General features: G+C 36.2%; 2 protein-coding genes across 3 annotated transcripts in view; one reads left to right on the plus strand and one right to left on the minus strand.

Moving 5' to 3' along the window:
* The window catches only part of LOC109535494 (guanylate cyclase soluble subunit beta-1), a 43,481-nt gene that overhangs the window by 25,675 nt on the left and 2,969 nt on the right, over window positions 1-14,837 (plus strand). The window contains exons 11-13 of the mRNA XM_048670566.1: window positions 3,547-3,665; window positions 6,579-6,716; window positions 7,528-7,685. Coding sequence (XP_048526523.1) covers window positions 3,547-3,665; window positions 6,579-6,716; window positions 7,528-7,685 — 415 coding nt within the window. The remainder of the gene's footprint in view (window positions 1-3,546; window positions 3,666-6,578; window positions 6,717-7,527; window positions 7,686-14,837) is intronic.
* Window positions 7,709-12,836, minus strand: LOC109535533. Of its 2 annotated transcripts, none has more exons than XM_048670568.1 (7): window positions 12,634-12,836; window positions 12,303-12,467; window positions 8,783-8,887; window positions 8,599-8,722; window positions 8,327-8,485; window positions 8,062-8,253; window positions 7,709-8,009 (listed from the first exon to the last, which is right to left on the minus strand). In XM_048670568.1, exons 1-7 carry the CDS (start codon window positions 12,758-12,760, stop codon window positions 7,862-7,864), a joined length of 1,020 nt encoding a protein of 339 aa, XP_048526525.1. In that variant the 5' UTR covers window positions 12,761-12,836; the 3' UTR covers window positions 7,709-7,861. The 2 variants fall into 2 exon arrangements, with proteins under 2 accessions (XP_048526525.1, XP_048526524.1); XM_048670567.1 differs by having other exon boundaries at window positions 12,303-12,470.

The raw sequence follows: 14,837 nt of genomic DNA on the forward strand, positions 1-14,837 counted from the left end.
ACAACGGCAAAAATGCTGAAAATGTTAATTTAGATTTTTAGTCCGTAGTTATAAGTTATATTTTAATTTATTTATTATCCATTTAATTAGTTTTAGATTAGTTGCAAGTAACTCTTGTTGTTGAAAAATTACATCAGTAAATACTTAAATATGTGAATAAACTAATAAGAGGAAATAAAGTATAGTTTTTCTTTCGTTACATATATGTATGTATATTCCCTGAACATACCATATACATTCACTGAACATACACATGTACATTCACTGAACATACCATGTACATTCCCAGAAAATACACATTTATATTCACTGAACATACCATGTACATTCCCAAAAATACACATGTATATTCACTGAACATACCAAGTACATTGTCAGAACATACACATGTACATTCACTGAACATACCATGTACATTCCCAGAACATACCATGAACATTCAGTGTATTACCTCTGACAGATTCCTGGGACATACATGGAATGTTCATAATGTTACTGATGTATGTCCCAGCAATATGCATGTACATCACATGAATCTTCCAGGTATATTCTGGGAATATCATTTTGCTATGTGGGATTGCCTCAACTTGATATAGTAAGATATATCTATTCACATATTATGTCAGATGCATACCTTAAATTCAAAACTCTAAAAACCTGCGAAGTCTAATATCTTTAAACAATTAAGTTAAGATTAAACAAGAAAGCAGCACATAATATGAATATATGGATGAATACAGCATATACCATTATTAGTGCAAGAAACGGCGTTCCCAGACAATGGTCACAAAGTGATCAATCGACAACATGTGTATTCGAATATGAACTGAATAGATTTCAAAATCTGCAAACTTCTCATCATGTTACATTTCCTTTAGAGAGGAGCAAATACATTATGCACACCAAGGTAGTGTCGGACCCGCCCCGACTCAAACCTCCTGTCTCATGGCTTCTCATTTTCCTTAAACGGCGCGAGCATTACTTCGGGCAAAGAGAACTGGTATTCCATTCAACCCATACTTGTTTCTTCCTTTTTCGGTTCTTGGACGATTATTCCGCACAGGATATCCACATATTTCAAGGATCCTGACTAATAAGCATAAACTCCACACAATTATGACTAGTTAATGTAACGCCCGCTGCCTCGTGTGCTCCGTCTATTAACAGTCTCCACTTTTCGCAGTGAAAGAACACGTGGTTTACGTCTTCAACCACCTGGCATCTTCGGCATAAGACGCTGCCGTTAAGGTGGAAGCGATTCCGATAGCTATTGAATCATCCGTGTCCACTCAGCAATTGGCAGAGGTAGAATTTTATCTTTCCGTACTTGCATCCTACCCACTATGTAAGATCTAGTATCAATACCAGTATCATTTTCGCTGCTATTCGGTGAGAAATTCGGTAAGGTGCCCACTCGGTGCTGTTCTCTATTCCTTTGGCAATTTGATACTGGAGGCATCTCTTTTAATTTGGAGGTCAATGGGAGGAATTCTGGCCAGTACCAATGCAGCTTCCGTAGATACATTTCGAAAACTGCAACATATCCTGAGCGCCACCCTACGTTGTACCCCTACCACGAGTCTTCTGTATTTCTCCCACTTGATGGCTTGGCTCAATAGGAGCATACAGGAGAATGGAATGTGCCACGTTTGCTAAAGTCTTCCTGTTGGATGATTGTGGTCGACCAGGTTTGGCATAATTCTGCTTAGTACCATTACAGGCTTTTCAGCTTTGATGCTACTATGCCACCACATGTTCCTTCATTTTACAGCTGTTATCGAATACTACTCCGAGATATTTCAACTGCGATTTTGTTCTTAGTTTTCCAGCCGCAAGGTGGCTCTGTTTTCTGCCTCCATACAGTATTGCGGCTTCTGTCTCCTCTACTGCCAGTTTCATGCTCTTCTTAGGGTTAGTGTTACTGACTAGCTCCAGCTCTGTTTTTGCTTTGCAGATAGCGGTTGTGTCATCAGCGAATCCAATTATGGATGTCCCAGTAGGTACTTCCATTGTAAGCACAGAATTATAGAATATATTCAACAGAATCGGTCCCAAAATAGCGTCCTGTACCATTCCAAACTCCATTTGCATACTCATGCCCCGTCCAACAAGTACTGACCTTTCCGAGAGATAGTCCGATATCATTCGGCGGCGATATATTTAATTATACTCTCCTGTCTTTGAGCGCTGGCATGATTCCTTCTCAATGTGCTGATTCGAAAGCAGTGCGGATATCTAGCGTGACCATTACGCAGAGTTTTCGGTTATTTGGAGCCTTTGGTTTGATGATATTTACGATCTTCAGCACCTTTTGCATTGTAACAGTGATCAGTGATCAGCTTCTCCTGAATCCGTATTGGTGGCTAGATAGTTTTCCATCAATTTCGCAATAGAGCCTGTTTGCAATGATTCTTTCAAAAAGTCTCCCAAATACGTCCAGTAGACAGATTGGCCTGAATTTAGTGGAGTTATCTGAACCAGCAGCCGTTTTGTTCTTAATTTGAGATATTGCTGTTGTGAGCTCTTCAGCCTCAATTGGCGGTAGTAAGCAATCTGATGCTATAGCTTCCCTTATTGTCGTTTCGGTACGTGGGAAGTTTCTTCGCAGTTTAAAATTGCCTTGTATCATCTACTTAACTCTAGGGTACAAATGGGCTTTCTTCAAGACAATATTATAGCCAGTTCCCCATATGTTTTCGTCTATTTGGTCGCAGATTTTGTTTTAAGTGTAGAATTGTCCTTTTGTGATAATGGAAGGGTTTGGTTACAATTACCTCTTACAAACATTATCTTATACCGGAAGCAGGTTTTGTGTAGATTTGCATCTCTCACGTTCCACCATTATGCTGATTGTCTTATGTATGTCTCTTTTTTGGTTGGAAACCAGTGGTTATAGACTATTGTACATTCTTGTACTAGGATTTCTGCCGTTAGTTGTTCAAGCTTGTTTTTCCTTATTTTCATTCCATTCTTCAAGTTTTGGGTAAAGATTTTTATACGGATATTATCAATTTTTCAGCCCACAATCATCAAGTTAAGCAGACTGATGTTAACTTTCAAGTTAACTTAGTCAATTATCAAGTGTGTCCTGCTTGATTATACAATAATCAAGCAGGACGACTTTCGTTTGCTTACCGCGTGTGTCCCATAGAAGTTAATCAATATATTTCTGAATCATCCTTGTTCCCAAGCTCTGGTGTATTTTCAGGGCGATTTGTATTTTACTGTACAGAAAGTTAATAGCTTTATGACCCGAAGTCTATGCCCTGTAATTCTTTCGCTTTGGTTGAATTCCTGTTTGGATAAAGGAAGTGCGTTTTGAAAAATATGTCGCGAATGTTAAAGACGATAAAAGAAATAAGATTCTGCTTGTATTGTTAGTATCTGACCAAAATTTCAAACTGATGAGTTTTAGAAGGCTAGATTTTAGAACACTGCGGTTATATTTCCTGAGGAGCCTTGAAGTTATATGCAAATATAAAATTGCAAAAATTTTTTGAACTAAAAATATTGAGTGCACATTATTAACCGCATATATTATTTCAGCTTATTGTGCAGCAAATGCTGACTCGAACGGCGCTATGAAAATTGTAAAAATGTTGAACACTCTGTACACCAAATTTGATGATCTTACTGACTCGAAGATAAATCCCAATATTTACAAGGTTCGTATAAGGTTTTGTATATTGCACTTAATAGGTTCACTTTGATGCAGGAAATGGTGTCACTGGGGTATTACATCTTATGCTTTCTTACTTGCTTCAAATGGGCACAAACAAGAGTACATCTTTAACGTAAATGGTTTAACAGCTAATAACATTTGACTATTAGCCTTCAGTGTATGGTTTATGATAATATTTTAGTGTCAACGCTATAACAAAACAGACGGCAGAAACTGAGTGAACTAGAACAAACAGAACAGCCTTATTATTGTTCAAGACACTTCCTTAAATAAAATTTAATTAATTTATGAGCAACATCTTTGACGATTTCTATCTTGTACGTGCTGTACAAACAAGGCTTAGAATCACGCGTTTACAGTCGAATGTGTTGAGAACTTTCCTAGAAGAATTCCAATTTTTTACACTTTATAAGAGGAATATACAGAAGGGAACATTTTAAATAAAAGTTCAACAGATGAAAGACAAAAAGCCTGATTCACATATGCGCAAATTCTGACAAAACAGTGTTTCTCATAATGTATTTAATGTCGTTAATATAACATTAAATTTTGATTTTGTAATTGGGGACTTGAGTTTTAACATCATCATTGGCACCATTTGAAACATCGCGTAATTATTCATACAGGACGATTAAAGTTCCAATAGATCACGTAACAGTTTTTCTTATTCTTATATTTATAACATCAAAAACAATGGAAATCTAAACAATACAGAAATCTAAATTTAAATAATTCCACATTAAATCAAACAAGTTTTTTTTGTAATGAAGTGTGCATTTAATTATTAATTAAGGCCAAGCGCTTTCGACAATTACGTCATCATCAGGGCCGCCAAAGACAAAGTAACTGTAAGTACCCTGGAAGATATTGTGAAGACAAAATCAAGGGAACAAAACAAAACGTACTCGTCAAATCAGAAGCAAACAGCACCAAGAGCACCGAACGATCTAAAATGGTTAAAATTGTATATGACAAACTTACAAGAATAGAATTAACTTAAAATGAAAGAAATAAAAATAAAAGAACTTGACTTGGCCCTATCAGTCTGATAAAGCTGGCCCAAAAACAGCGGGCAGAAACATTCCTCATTTGGTTGACAAAGAGGAAATTCTCTCCTTTGTTCAACAGTGCAAAATACTGGATACTCCTTTCTTTATTTGAATTTTACATTGACTTGCTGACAATGAGCAAGGCGATTTTAAAATTATTTCTGGCCTCAGGCAAATCTTAACATCTTCAATATTTTGTGGTCGGTTTCACAATTTTTGGTATAATATTTTCTGACAATAATTTAACGTACCTACTTGGTGCCATTTAATTTACCGTCAATAAAAAACGGATCAAGTTCATGTAACAAATAAGTTTTTGTTGGATGGATGACATTTATTTTATCCTGGAGACCCTAAAACGGAAAATAGTCCGACAGAGATTACGGTTTTGTAACAAAAGAGCTAAAAGATTTTTCTCCTTTCAAGAATTACATTAATATCGGCTACAAAACCTAAATTTAACACAACGATGGTTAAAGTACAAAATTTCGTAAGTCGGTTTTGTTCCATTCAGCGTTTTATTCGACACACTTGCAGAAAATCATAATCTTTAAGCCTACGAAAGTCCATTAATAATTTTAGGGATCCCCAAAACCATCTGCTAATACCTCGTAAAATTAATTTTCTCAGAAATCTCTGAATTGGACTTACGAGGTTTTGATATTTAAAGTTTAGTGATGGAGCTGGATAGCAAAATCGGAACGTGAACTTATCTAACGCCTTATCGGCTTTGGCCAGAACAAAACACTTGGAAATATACCAATTACCTCGAAAAAGGGCTCCTGCAATCACGCCTGCATAGACAGAAAATTAAAAACTCGGGAGGTTTATGTGCCCGGGTGTTATGTGCAAAGGGCAGAAACTGATAAAACAAAAAATGGAAATGAAGTTCATTATGGTCCTCACACTTTTTTTATATTCCGTGCCAAACTCCTATTCTTCTATTCACCCAGGAAATACGACTCATGATCCAAAGGTAACTGATCTAGGATGCTTAGCGTACCGCGTTGATGGCACCACTGAATTTAAGATGAATTATGAAGACGCTTGGACTCAATTTACAAGGCGTACGCAAAGAAATGAAGACATTGATATCATGGTTCCCTCGTTGTATACTAAAGCGCTACAAATCAAACGTAATCCGTTCCAACACCGCCAAGAATTAAAACAGTTTATCCCGGAGCTCTACAGACCATTTTATGAGAGCCTTATTAGCGAATAAAAATATTCACCTAAGATCAGTTCCATAAAAGTTAAGGAAAAATGTCCTTTCAATAATAGAAAAACTACATGATTTAGTAGCGTACTTAGTATATTTTTTGTAATCGTCGTTTTCTTTAGTTAACCAACATATTTAATGATTATTGTTAACAGGCTGATTTTTGTTTTTAGAAATTGATATTGCGTTACAAAACCTCGTAAGTTTTTGCAAAAAGTTTAAATATTGAAAGTAGGTAGTAGTAACCTCGTACGTAGGTTTATTTTTTTAATAAACAAAAATTTAAAAGAAGGATGTATATCCCCAGGAAATGCTTTGCCATATCACATTATTTTAATTAAAATGCGTGTTCAAATTTCTCAATTAAAGACTGTAACCGTTTTTCACTTCTCCCGTAAATTAAAAAAAAAAAGACTTATAAGGTTTTGCATTTTAACCATCGACAAGCACTAGTTTGTATATTTGGCCAAGCATAATTAACATAGGAATCTTCACCAATCAATACCAATACAAATTGTTATAAAAAACGCCATTAAAAATTGGAGCATAATTTTGTTTACTACATGGGTATTTATTATTCCATAACAAATCAGAATTTAGAACAAGTATTCAACGTTAACATGTTTAGGTGGAAACAGTAGGAGATAAATACATGGCAGTCAGTGGTCTTCCAAATCCCAGTAAAACACACGCCAAAAATATTGCGAAGCTTGCACTGGATATGATGGACTTAGGGAGTTCTGTAGTTTTCGACGGAGAACCAGTGGTAAGTAAATGATAACACAATTTAATTTGTATCTATATAATAAAAATTAAATGAAAATCAAAATCAAAGTCTGCTCCTTGTCACAGCAAAATTGTAGCATGTATAATTGTAGCACATTTTACGGACAAAGCGAATGGTGAAAACAATAGCATATTAACAACAAAACATAAGAACGTGAAGTTGAGTGCCGTTGCTCATTAAACATACCTAATTTTAAAATATCTTATATATTTTTCAAACCAATAGATGACAATAACACATGATAGCATATAAATTGAATAGAAGAAACTGGTTATTTTATAAGCGATAATTAGAGATTAGCTATTTTTACACAGCCGAGAAATAACAGTGAATTGTAAGCTTTTAAGAAAATTAGCTGTATTCACGTGTGAGGAAGAGTTTCCAATAATATGATGCAATGCGTCTCCAACGGAATCTCGGCTACACGGCTAAAAACTTTAATATGCCGTTGCAGACAGCAGTTAAATAGCAGAACAAACACATATTAACGTTCATTAAAAAGTTTTCTGTAAAAGCCAGAACTATGGTTTCTTCTAAATGCGCAAATTACCAAACAAACATTTTCCAAAAATCTAGATAGACGAATGGGGCATTCGCATACGCATAACATTTACATTATTCCACTCATATATGCGTAGACCATGGTAATATATGGAAGCAGCTGTACCCATAATCTAGTCTTAATAAATATTTTTAGATGCAGGATCGCTGTATTAATTAATTAAGTAATAATCGTTAAGATGTTATTTTTATACTAACAATCCCTATTATAACAATAAAATGTTATTAGAGGATTACGATTGGAATACATTCTGGTGAAGTGGTCACCGGTGTGATTGGTCAGAGAATGCCGAGATACTGCCTTTATGGTAATACCGTAAATTTAACAAGCAGAACTGAAACTACAGGAGACCCTGGAAAAATCAACGTGTCGGAGGATGCTTACAGGTAAGCGAATGGAATAAAAAAGATTTAATCATATGTGTTTTTACTATTTACAAAGCAAAATTTGAAATTGAAGATATTGCTAAATTGGAAAGCGTTTAAATGACTTAGTAAAGCTGCGACTTAGCAAGCATTTGGATTCTAAATGTTCCTCATAATGATAGCTTAATGACTAAAAACTAGTCATCAAGGATATCCAAATATCTCCACATTTTCTCTGGTAATGGAAGTTGTCGTATTCCAGCTGGTAGTGCAAAATTTTTCCATAATTGTTGCCTAATAGCGCATCTGCAAATATGCTTTAGTTCTGGAGGAAAAAATCCGCACCTATCATACAAAGGTAATAGAAACTTATACCACTCAGATTAAGTAAAATTACCTTGAGCGTGGTAGAATACCATCTTCCAGCAAGTCATTATAAGTTTCGGCAACAATTTCTCTGATTAGAATAGATTCCGTTTTATCACAGCTTATTGGAGCTTTTGATATATTTATTGTTGGAACAACTCTTAACAGGATTTGCAAGCAAGCCACTATATTGTATGGGTAGCAGTGGTTAAATTCAGAAAGTCTGCCGAAAACCGTATTGCCAAAATAGAAGACTAGATATTAGGAAATTAAATATTGTATAAACGCAGTATTACCTGTTTAGAATATATTGGAAATTACTTAACTCATCAGAAAGATCAGTTATTTGCGCTCCAAATCTTAGGAATATGAGTAATTTGTCGGGAAGACCCAATTGAATGCATAACTTTACTGGTGAGGCTTTGGCGCAACTATCAATAGGAATGTCTAGGAACCTAAGAAAAACGTTTTTAGGCAAATCCTAACTTAGGTTAAAACTTCACTCGTATGTTTTCGTAACAAATGTTTTATGTTCCCAAAATGTAGAGATGCATTTTGTGTTAGATACCTAATATTTTCTGGTAGGCTGTTTCGGAAGACGGGAAGCATCAGTTTTCCTTTGTTAGCTTTATCTAGAAAATAGACAACACCCCTAACATTTTCCTCTTGATCATCAAAATCGCTTTTCCACCCTGAAACGTTATTGAATCGTTTTCATTTGCTTGCCCAACTTGAATGATACATTCGCTTACCAGCAATGAAATGAGGAGCCTTAGTACCAAAAATCGCTCCAATGAAAATGCGCTCGAACGTTTGCTCGCATGAATAAATTCCTGTCAATAGTTTGCACACCAATTCTTCAAAAACAATCAGAGTAAGTGTTTACAGTAAAGTGACTGACCTTAATATACAATGTTGTTACCCTAAGTTTTAGTTAAAAAATACCTTAATCTAATGATACTTAAAGGATGCTATCTTTACCAAGTCAGATCCCACAGACGTTCAAATATTAGAACATTGTGAAAAACTATAAAGTACATACGAGGGTGGTTTGAAAAGTCCGTGCAAAAATGAAATGAAAAAAAATTAAAAGTGCTTAATTTTTAGGATATATCATTTTTACTTTTTAACATAATCTCCTTTTAGACTAATACACTTCGTCCAGCGATGCTCTAGTTTGTTGATCCATTCCAAATAATACGATTTGTCCAAGTCTTTAAAATAGGCAATAGAGACAGAAAATAGTCGTTTCTGCCATCACCTCCTCGTTTGAGTAAAATATTTTCCCCGTCAGCCATTTATTCATTTTGGGGAACAAGTAATAGTCCTAAGGAGCCAAATCTGGATGTGGAGCGAGTTGGAACCCTACTTGAACCATCAATTTTGCGGCCACAACTGCTGAGGTGTAAGCTGAAGGGTTTTCGTGATGGAGAAGGTTTTTTTCTTGACCAATCGTGGACGTTTCTCCTGCATCTCAGTTTGCAAACGGTCCAATAACGATTAATAGTATGCACATGTAATAATTTTACCCTTTTCGGTATAATCAATGAAGATTGCTTCTTGTGAGTCCTAAAAGACAGTCGCAATAACCTTCCCTGTCGAAGGAACTGTCTTCGTCTTTTTTGGTGCAGATTCCCCCTTGCCAACCCACTGTTTGGACTGTTCTTTGGTCTCAGGAGGGTAGTGATCAATCCATGTTTCACCCACAGTCACAAAACGACGGTTACAGTCCTGCGGATAGCGCTGCAAAATCTGCAAACCGTCCATGCAACAGCTCACAAAATTTCGTTTTTGACCAATCGTGAGCAATCGCCGCACCCATCTGGCGGATATCTTTTTCATGTCCAAATATTGGTGCAAAATATTATGTACCCGTTCATTCCAGATGACTACATCACCAACAGTCTCACGCACCTTCACTATTCTATCAGCCATCACTACATTATCATTGAGTTTATCAATGAGCTCTGGAGTAGTAGCAGAAGCAGGTCGTCCAGTCGTCATATGGCTACTCCAAAAATTGTTAAACCACTTATAAACTGTTCTAATTGAAGGTGTAGAGTCACTGTAATATTTCAATCAAGCTTCTCTTTAGTCCCTTGAGGCGCTTTGCCGTTTATTTAAATTATTCCTCGGCCATGTTTTGAAAATATCTCGATTTCTTCGTCCCAAACAAACGCCAAACACTATTAACCAAGAATTAAACCGATCTGGTTGAAACTGGGTGTGTGTTCTTCCAAGAGATGCAACTTACGGAAAATAAGTTATGTAGGCTCCAGGTGGTGCTCTCTCTCTGACTTTGCACGGACTTTTCAAACCACCCTCGTATATTAGGCACAACAGAAGATATTCCGTCCAAAGAAAAAGGGAAGTATGTGAAAATGTAGTCAAAGGACTATGTTCATTGCAAAGTCACAGAAAGGCGGAGCGTAAATTTCCACTCTTGTTTCTTGAAGAGATGAGCTTACTCCTCTCAGGTTTTATAGATGATCTTAAGTTGCGTCAGCCGAGCTGATAGTGACACATTTCAGGATTTGCGAATATTTGATATAAACAATTCTATACAAAATTAAAGATGCATTATATTGTCATTTGAATTGCTGACGCTCTACGAAGATCATAAAACTAGTCAAAACCATTCGCATCACTTTTTCTAAAGATCGTTTTCTTTCTTGCATATAATTTTTTTCTCTAAAAGGCCATTCCAATTTCCAAGTTGATGGTTTAGCAAAACACTTAACTTGCATTAAAATAGGCAACCCCTATGATATTCTTAAACAATTTGATATTTGCTTCCGGGATCTTCTAAATCTCACGTGCCGGTGTGTGTATTTTTAACTGAGGATATAGAAGCATAGGTAAATACAGAGTAATTCAAAATTGGCGTCATTCCTCTGGTGGTGTTGTGTGGGAGTGTTTTAGGAGTACAGAAAAAACAGTAAAAAAAATTAATTGTTATCAAAAACTGAGAAATTTGCAAAAAACTGTATTAGAAAAACGGCAACAATGTTTTTCAAGGTAGTCTGCGGAATCAACATTACGTAAATACCTGTTACTTCGTAATTATTTAAAATTCCGGTAAACATGGATAAATAGAGAAAGTGACAATAAGGTATACAAGAATAAACGCTAAATTCAACAGGAATCGTTGAATGACGGAACCTATTATTATTAATTTGTTTACAAATTAGAAAATCATACATTTGAGTCTGTAACTCCAAACAAGTGCATGTGTAATCACCTTAATATGCACAATGGGTATCTTACATACGTGGTAGGAATGTAGCCGGTATTTATTGAACTGAACTAATCGCATATTCGCAAAGTCGTGAAAGGAGCAAGAAAAGTACCTAAGTCACAGTTTGACAAATTATTGCTATTATTGACAAGGGCTAACCACAAGGACAAAAAACATCATTGCCGCTTTGACTTTAAGAGAACTTATTAAGTATAATTAACTTATTAAGTATTAAGTATTTTTTTCTTTTTGAATGCTTAAATATTCCAATTCCAATTGGTAGCATAACCAATTAAACATGGAACAGTTTCAAAATAATGCTTAATAACAAAGTTGAAATTCGATTTTCAACCGTTAATATCTTCTAGCAATTTCGAAAAAAAATTTCAATACTTTTCCACCCCTATTACCCCTTCAAAGGAATGACGCCAAATTTAAATCACTCTGTCTGAGAAAAAAATACTCATGACTAAAATGATATCGCCATTTATGCCAACTATTCTTATAAAATAAGACGTAGTATCGTTTCTGCTATGATTCACCATGAGTTAACTATAAAAGAAGCCACAGCAGAATCGAGCAGTAGATGTTTGGTCAGAAGTCATAAGAATTGAGTTTCAGATTTTGTCTTCAGCCTATAGATATTAATTCTTAAGATTTACGGTGTAAGAGTCATGAGTCATAGTTAACTCAAAATATTATAAGTCATTAAGTAAAAATATTTCTAGGGATCTCTAGTTTCAAGGAAATATATCTTATATGGATCTTATACTAGTTCAATCTTTAAAGCTACGAATTTGTGGCGATTCAGTAGCTATTTAATGACACGGTCAGTTAAACTATTAGATGAATTGATGGTAGCTGTAGGTAATACAATTAGTCAGAGCTGTTTCTACAATGGAATACGATTGAAACCATTGAAGCTCCTCGTTTAATTCTACTGACACTCTAGTAGAAATTTACTTATCTTCTGTATCAAGGCGCTTATAAATCGAATAGTAGAAAATTTGTATTTGATAGCCTAAATGAATTACCTGCATCTTGCAATTGCCACAAATAACATAACTTGACAGCGACGTACAGAATATTGTGGTACTTTCCCATCATGCACACGGTACCGTTAGCGTTCTTCGTTTTATCGTGGTGTAGCAGTAAAGTGGTGATTGCCTCTTTGCATGTTTGTTCGGTATCGTTATTGGCTGCTATATAAACAATTATTTGATTGTGTTACATACATTTTGAAAGTTGAATTATTACGGCAGCATTTAAGCCATTCATGAAATACATTTACGCAAAAATATTTAATTCACAAGGTAGTTCTCAAACTTAAATATACTGCATACATTTGCAAGCCAATGGAAATACCTCCTGCACATCCCTGAATTAAAGTATTAATGTAGTCAACCATCTGCTTGCGATTTCGCCTATCATGCAAACTATTTCTTGCACTTCCGTTGAAGCCATCTAAGTAACATCCCAGAAATTGATCCATTATCAATTCGCTTTTAGATCATTTCTACTAATTATGTTGTCACTTTGACATACATATGTATATATCTTGCGATAACTTTCGTGGTTGAGCTTAAATGATCAGAAGTTTATAGCAGCATATTTTTGCCATTATTTGATGTCGTAATCCAATTAAGAGACTTACAGTTTTACGACTTCCGCTCTATTGAACTACATATTATACAGTGTCGATTTAGAAGTGTGCATGTTTTGATTAGAAAATTAGAAATTATTTTTCCGTTCAAAGTTTGGTTCAAAATATTGAAGCCTTACACCGTTAATAACAGTGCTATAGTTTAGTTCCTTTGCTTCGGAGTGTGTAATACAAATGATCATATGAAGCAAACAAAATCGTTTGTGTTTACGACACGTACTCCTTGGATTAGCAGTTGTCTGAATACCAAAACATCTCCTCTACCAAGTCTCTTCCTGCATCGTCGTCTTCTTTGAGTACCGTGTCCGTTACCGAACGTTGACTACCATTCTGGCTATTATCACTTTATTGACTGCCGCGAGAAATCGGGATGTGGTGGACTTATTAAACCAATCGCAGAGGTTCTTTAGCCAGGATGTTTATCCCCGGCCTGGCCATTTTCTTCCTACTATTTTCTTTGGTATTATACGCTGAAGAATTGCGTATCTTTCTGGATATTTTCAGTTTGTTGCTAAGACTCCGACCACAAATTACCCTTCTCATTTTTAAGAACGCATCTCTTGCCTTCTCTATACGGATTCTAAGCTCTTTGCTCATATCCCAGTTGTCGCTTATATTGCATCCGAGATAGGTGATACTGTAGATCTTTTCAATTAAAATGCCATATGCTGTAATAGCTGTTTGATGCACAGGAACTTTGCTGACTAGCTTATACTTAGTCTTTTGGTGTTGTGCTTTAGTCCATATTCATCGCGGACGATGGACACACTGTCGACCAGCATATGTAGATCTTCTTGACTACTGGTAAGCAGCAACGTATCATCTGCGTGTCTTAGGTTATTTGTATTTACGCCATTATCCTTGATCCCAATGTTCTCTAGTGCTTTCCTGAAAATAAACTCTGAATATGCCGCACTCCTCTTCGTGTCTCTACCTCCTCTGCGACATTATGGTCCACACTGACGGCTCGTTGATGCCAGGCAAGGTTTCTCATGATCCGTAGGTCTTTGTCATCAATGTCTGCTTTCTGGATAATCTTCATCATCTTATCATGTCCTACTCCATCGACGGCCTTTTCAAAATCTATGAAGCACATTCACTGGGCGGTTAATTAGCATCTCTACACGAGGACGTAGGCTGAACAGTGCTAATACTGTTTTTTATCCTTCAATTTTGTTCGCAGGAAGATTTGTACTGTGTGTCTCATTAGGCTGATGGTACGGTATTCACTGCATATTGTTGCATTACAATTGTTAGGGATAGTTGCAAATGTTGACGTGAGCCAGTCTGTTAGCATATGTCCAATGTCGTGTATTTTTTTGAAAAGCAAAAAGAGATATTGTTTGCCATCGTTCGTTTCTCGAAGTTTGATTATCTCTATATGTATCCCATCTGGGCCTACTGGTTTCCCGGTTTTTGCCAGTTTTATAGCCCTGTCTATCACATCTTGTAATATTGTGCGTTCCACGGTCCTCGGAAGAGATCAACGTCTTCATCTTGAGCGTTTAGACCTGATGTTTGACGCAGACATAGCCATTTAAGGCTTTTTGTCTTTGCTGGTAGCCTGCAAGAGCCTTGGTGGGTTAGGGGTGTGGGTTTTGGTGGTTGTGGGACTGAGAGCGAACGAAGAAAGAAAAAAAGTAGGGGTACGGAGCGAGAAAAGTAGTGGTTTGTGGCGGTTGGTCTTGGATTTTAAATTTGGAAGAGTTAGAGAGTTTAGGTACTTTCCAGGAGGTTTGAGATGTCGGGAATCACCTGCTTAAGGCGAGTGATTCCAGGGGGGGTCTGCCATTAGACTTGTCGGGGTTAGGTATCGTTGGTTTGGGATAGTTTGGGTAAACGTGTCTTTAATTAGTGGGTTTGGGTGGTTTAGGACGCGAGTTTTGAAGTTTTCATGGAGCTTTGA

The sequence above is a fragment of the Dendroctonus ponderosae genome, unplaced genomic scaffold (assembly GCF_020466585.1).
Source record: "Dendroctonus ponderosae isolate FM_Combo_2020 unplaced genomic scaffold, Dpon_F_20191213v2 Dpon_F_20191213_1, whole genome shotgun sequence".
Lineage (NCBI taxonomy): Eukaryota > Metazoa > Arthropoda > Insecta > Coleoptera > Curculionidae > Dendroctonus > Dendroctonus ponderosae.